General features: G+C 36.3%; 1 protein-coding gene and 1 long non-coding RNA gene across 2 annotated transcripts; both read left to right on the top strand.

Moving 5' to 3' along the window:
* On the top strand, positions 563-2,604 carry LOC108660420 (probable polyamine transporter At3g13620). Its single transcript, XM_018128324.1, has one exon. The coding sequence runs from the start codon at positions 868-870 to the stop codon at positions 2,305-2,307; it is 1,440 nt and encodes a 479-aa protein (XP_017983813.1). The 5' UTR covers positions 563-867; the 3' UTR covers positions 2,308-2,604.
* LOC18589600 lies at positions 3,168-5,638 on the top strand. The gene is made up of 3 exons (XR_001929605.1): positions 3,168-3,540; positions 3,616-3,682; positions 5,335-5,638. It is a non-coding gene; the product is annotated as an uncharacterized LOC18589600 (long non-coding RNA).

Genomic DNA, 6,181 nt, shown 5'->3' with positions numbered 1-6,181 from the left:
AATAAAGGGGAACTTTTGAGAAATGGAATGTGAATAAATCGTCCCTCACCAGCCGCCAGCCTGCCACTCGCATCACAGAATCTTAAGGAAGATCCACGATCATAAAATTACTGTCTACTGTAAAATTTATAATTTATAATAATCCATATCCATAGATAAATACGTAAATTTTTTTTGAATGCAGAAGTATATCTTATCCATTATATTTTAAATTGCCATTTTATATTGAGTTTCTTAATAGAATTTATATTATAGATGATTATATAAAATTATTTTCACAAAAGAAGTATACTTCTAATATTTATAAATAATAATTTTAAAACAATAAACAAAATCATTTACAAATTAAATTAATGAATTTGAGTTTGAACAGGAACATTTGAATCACATAAACAAATTTATATTATTTTAGTTCAAATCAGTTAATCATGATTGTAGTTTTCACATATTTTAAAAAAGGCATTGCTATTTAATGCATTATCGTCAGTTGTAGCCAAAGATATTGGCCCGTATTTGACTTTAAGTGGAAATAGTCTTCATTACTATTTCCCATATTAAATGAGGATTGTATTTACAAATCTCCCATTTAAAATAAAGATGGAAAACGGAGTAGTTGGAGACAACAAATTGAGTCATGGAAGAATCCCTCTTCTTAGTCACACTCTGATCTTTTCCTCCCATAACCGATGCCCATGAGTCCTGAATATCTGGTTGTCCAAAGCTGCACGAAGCAATATCAACAAGCTGATATCGTCCGGTAAGTTGTTATCCTGCTTTCTCTTATCCGCACCCACTTGTTTGAGCTTACTCAACGTCCTTAAATTTCCCCTTTATCTCTCAAAGTTCTCCTCAATTCTGAAACCAGTCATGATGCAAGTTGAAATCCAGTCAACGAACCCCGGACCAGGCTTGGAACAACATGAAAACCTTTCCAAGACGCCAAACCACTCATCTCAGCAACTCCCCATCAGTACCAACCCCAAAACACCAAAAAAGCTGACTCTTATCCCTCTTATCTTCCTCATCTATTTTGAAGTTGCTGGCGGCCCCTTCGGTGAAGAGCCCGCAGTTCAGGCTGCAGGCCCTCTCTTTGCCCTTCTGGGGTTCCTTGTGTTCCCTTTCATCTGGAGTGTCCCCGAAGCTCTGATCACTGCAGAGCTTTCTACCGCCTTCCCTGGTAATGGAGGCTTTGTTATTTGGGCCGATCGTGCTTTTGGTCCATTCTTTGGCTCCCTGATGGGATCTTGGAAATTCTTTAGTGGCGTCATTAACATCGCGTCTTTTCCAGTTCTATGCATAGACTATCTAAAGAAGATTATCCATCCTTTGGAGTCAGGCTGGCCTCGGCAAATTGCTATTTTGATTTCAACTTTGGTATTATCTTTTGTAAACTATACGGGATTAACCATTGTTGGTTGGGCTGCTGTTTTGCTAGGTATTGTTTCGCTTTCGCCTTTTATTTTAATGTCGCTTATAGCAATCCCCAAGATCCAACCCCATAGATGGCTCAGTTTAGGGCAGAAAGGTGTGAAAAGAGATTGGAATCTGTTTTTCAATACCCTTTTCTGGAATTTGAACTTTTGGGACAGTGCTAGTACTCTTGCCGGAGAAGTAGATAAACCCCAGAAAACGTATCCTCGTGCTCTTCTTGTAGCAGTGATTTTCACTTGTTCAGCCTACCTGGTTCCACTCTTTGCGGTCACTGGGGCTGTTTCTGTTGATCAAAGTGCTTGGGAGTCCGGATTTCATGCTGAAGCTGCAGGCATGATTGCAGGGAAGTGGCTGAAATACTGGATTGAAGTGGGTGCTGTGTTATCAGCAATCGGTTTATTTGAAGCTCAATTAAGCAGCTGTGCTTATCAACTTGTGGGAATGGCAGATTTAGCCATTTTGCCTAAGTTTTTCAGTAGCAGATCCAAATGGTTCAACACTCCTTGGCTGGGGATACTGCTTTCATCTTTCATCGCAATTGGTATGTCATATATGACTTTTACAGATATCATATCATCAGCAAATTTCTTGTACAGTTTGGGAATGCTCCTGGAATTTGCATCTTTCATTTGGCTGAGGAGAAAGTTGCCAGAAATAAAAAGACCTTACAGGGTTCCTCTGAGGATTCCAGGACTGGTTATCATGTGTTTGATCCCATCAGCATTCCTTATAGTTGTTATGGTTATTGCCACTAAAATTGTATTTTTGGTTAGTGGCCTCATGACTGTGGGCGCCATTGGATGGTACTTTCTGATGAAATTTTGCAGGAAAAAGAAGATATTTAGGTACAGCAATGTTGAAGTTGAAGAAAGATGACAAGTCAAGACACATCAAGATTCTTAGCAGCAAACAGTTATTTAGAGTTGGGACATTGGGCTTTGAGTTTGTATAGGTGTTGAACTTTGAGTTTGTATGGGTGTTGAGTCCTGTCTTCGGCCAATGAACTTGTTAATTGCGTACATAGAGAATCCTGCTTGTTTGCCCATCTCGTTCTTTTGCTCTGTTTTAGTCCACCCTTCTGAAGATTTTCTTCGATTGAGGAAAGGGTGAAAAAAACCAGAGAGGAAAAGGTGGAACAATGAAGCTTGTTCTGTTCTCACTTTTGAGTTTCCATGACTTTGATTTCTTCAGCAATCTACAGCATCCACACAGGAAGGCGGAAGCATTCCACGTCTCAAGTATTTAAGGGTCAGATTTAGGTAGTGTTTCTTAAAAGGCGAAAAATTGATATAACTTAACTTAGTAGATTAATGACATGAAAACAATTAACTAAAAATAATATCTATTTATAAAATTAATACTCGGTAAATTAATAATCTCGATTAAATAACATTTTTAACTGGTCTCGACTTGAGACCAATTCGGTCAATAAATTTGTAAGATAAATACATTTTAAGAAAAAGGTATAATGTTTAAATAAGTTTTTAAATTATTTAAGAAAATTCAAATAAATATTTCTTTTATTATATTCAATCAAGCTTCTATATTTTTATTTTGAACCAAATAAACCCTTACAATTAATGATTGATTAATTGTTATTAGTCAAAATATTACTTGTCATTTTATATCTACACTGTATTGACATAACATTAGTGAAGGGTAAACCACAGGGTCATGTTATAATATCAAATTAACATATCATATATCATCAATTATGATATATCAGCATGCCATATCATTATCAATTATAATATGTTAATATGCCATGTCAACTCACACAATATAAATGGCATTTTGACTAAATCAATTATTAGTCATAAGGGCTTATTTGACTCAAAATAAAAGTATAAAAGAAGTTTTGACTCTTTATCCTTATCCTTGGCTGATCCTTATCTCTTCAAGATGGTATTTTTTCTTCTCCATCTCCTTCCTCCCACGCCATTTCTATACTTCCACCCCATTGTCACTTGACTCCCATGCAATTGAAGAGAAAAATAGAAAGAATTAGCTAAGGAAAGAAAGGAGAAAAAGGTGGAAGGCTTAGGTAGTAAGTGATTCAAGAGTAATTGAAGAAATGTCAAGTGAGTCTCAAGATTCAAGAAAAATAAGGTAAGGGTTTTTGCGTTTTAAGCTCATGGTTGGTTAAATCTTTGGAAAAATGATGTGTGAATCATTTTGTGGCAGCTATGGTGACTATGAGTGTGTGGAAATTATGAATTTTGTTGGGTGAAATCCAGGCTAAAACCAAGTGGTAAGCTTAATGCTACAATTTGAAACTTATGATTGATTTAATATTTGGAGAATGATTGTATGCATATGTAGTGTTATTGTGATGTCATGGGTATGGTTGGAAGGCAATTATATTAATTGGAAGTTTGGTGTGTAGATATGTGTTGTTAGGAAAGGTTTAAAAGGTTATGAATGTTGGTGTGCATGAATGAATATTAATGTTATGCTTAGTGGTAACATGTAAATGAGGATGGTGGTACATGTAGACTTAGAAAATGTTTGATGGAAGTAAATTTATAGTTGCTGCCATATGCTAGGTAATTATTGTGGAAATGATGGATAAACTTGATAAATATCCTTAGCCAAGATTTATATATGTGTTAGAGTCATAAATAAGTTGTCGGTATCTATAATCTAAAGAATTATGCAAGTAAAGGATAAAGGCCACTTTGGTAAAGAATATGTCAAGATATAAGTTAGTTGAATAAGGATTCATGATTGAAGGAAAAAGAGAAGTAGAAACGAGGTACACTAAAGATATTGAATTTGGATTGTTGTTAGGAAGTACAAAAGTAAAGGTAGTATATTGTGGTAGTGTGCCGGAGGAAATAACTAGCGATCGGCAAGTAGCAATAGCTAGATACGCCTCTGAACTAATAGCGATGTAACATCCCGCTATCGTAAGGTGAGTGAACTTGCATTAAAATGTTTTGGAATAAATGATTATATGCTTGATTGAACCACTTGAATTATTTTATTGGTTTTTCTTAAAATTTGCATGGGAACAAGCCCTTGATGAAACGTTATATGTTATGAATGTGTAATATGATGAATCCTTGTGCTCCCATATTATGTTGATATATATATGTTGTGTGTTGATAGTTAATATGGTGTGATAATTATAACCGCGCATGTGTAAGATGTGGGGGTTGCACATGCTAGTGATGACGGGGTGAGGGAGTGTGGATGATGAGATTACTTATGTGCGCGATGTGGGGGGAGCACATGATGGCATTAGTTGTGTGCGATGTGGGGGTGCAGATGACGATGATGATTTATGCCATGTGTGCAATGTGGGGGGAGCACATGATGGAATTAGTTGTGCGCGATGTGGGGGTACACATGATGACTTCGGCTGTGTGCAGTGCGGAGTGCACATGGGCTGGGTGAGGTGGTGGTTGTATACATGCTTGTATATATATATGCTATAAATATGTTTTTTATATGATATAGAAAAGGTTATGAAAATAATATGTGACTGCATTGAATATTGAGAAAACTTGATTATTGTCAATGTGCTTGATTTAATGTACAATGTGGCATGAGTGGATTTTCCTTGTGGCAGTGAAAACCCCTTAGATTTTATCTGGCCAGAATTTTATTGCAGCGAGAATGCCTTTTCGCTGCCCTGAGAATCAATTTATTAGGTTTGACTTGCTTGAATTTTACTAAAATTTTCACTCTTCAACTTCTATGTTGTTCATGGATCCTTCATCATCAAGTGATTAAACAACCAAGGGTTTGAATGAGGGGTTTTTAATAAGAAATAAACTAAATTGCATTGTTTTTGAACTTAGGTGCATCATGATTTCTAAACCTTCCTTAACGTTGCTTGTTCCTTTTTTATGTTCACTCACTGGGTTTATACTCACGTTTTTAAACTTCATGTTTTAGGTTTTCTGAGTTAAAGGTGACTGGTCCTAGGATGAGGTGCTCCTCCTTATCCATTGCTCGGTAGGTTTACCATGACACTAAATGTTAGCAACCGTGCCTAGAGTCACTCCGCTGACGGTCAAGGTCTAATTATGTGTATATGAATGCTTGATGTGAAATGCCAAGACTCATTTGTCAAGCTATATATGTATATTATAGTTGATGATGCCATTATGAATACATAATTGGGTTAGATGAATTGTTTTCAAAGGAATTGTATTTGAACATTACGAATTTTGGATTTTAAAGACATATGGATTAATGTACAAGATTATATAAATAGGCTTGCTTGGGCTTAGTGAATTGAGCCCATTGGGCCCTTACACCGATCATGGCCCAAAAATTAGGCTGTGACACCATAGTTGACCTTGATCAAGTGGTAGTCGACTACACCAAACCAAATTTAAAAAATACAAGCTTTCTAGAAAAGGAAAATGGCTACTCGACTACAAGTGACCGTGAGACACAAAATTTGAAAGGAAAATGGCTAGTTTCTTACTCTAATCATCTCCAACGGCTCCAATATTCTTTCAACTACCAAAAAGACCATTAGGAAGCATTTCAATTTGAGGAAGAAGAAATAAAAATGGCCAAACTCTTGAAGATCATGATTTTGAAAAGAAATAAGAGAAAACGAAGCAAAACAAAGTCTACTTGAACTAAACCTTTTTTGTGCTTGCACTCCAATCCTTATATCCAATCTTTATACCTAATGTTAGGCATTCTTCTTCCATTGTACCCACTAAGCAAAATCTGTCACGACCCGGAACCTCCCTCAGGCCCATGACAATCGCCGCGACGTCCCCGA

Source organism: Theobroma cacao, chromosome 9, assembly GCF_000208745.1.
Source record: "Theobroma cacao cultivar B97-61/B2 chromosome 9, Criollo_cocoa_genome_V2, whole genome shotgun sequence".
Classification (NCBI taxonomy): domain Eukaryota; kingdom Viridiplantae; phylum Streptophyta; class Magnoliopsida; order Malvales; family Malvaceae; genus Theobroma; species Theobroma cacao.
Note: the sequence above shows the minus strand (reverse complement) of the source record. Positions and strands in the feature narration are given on the sequence as shown.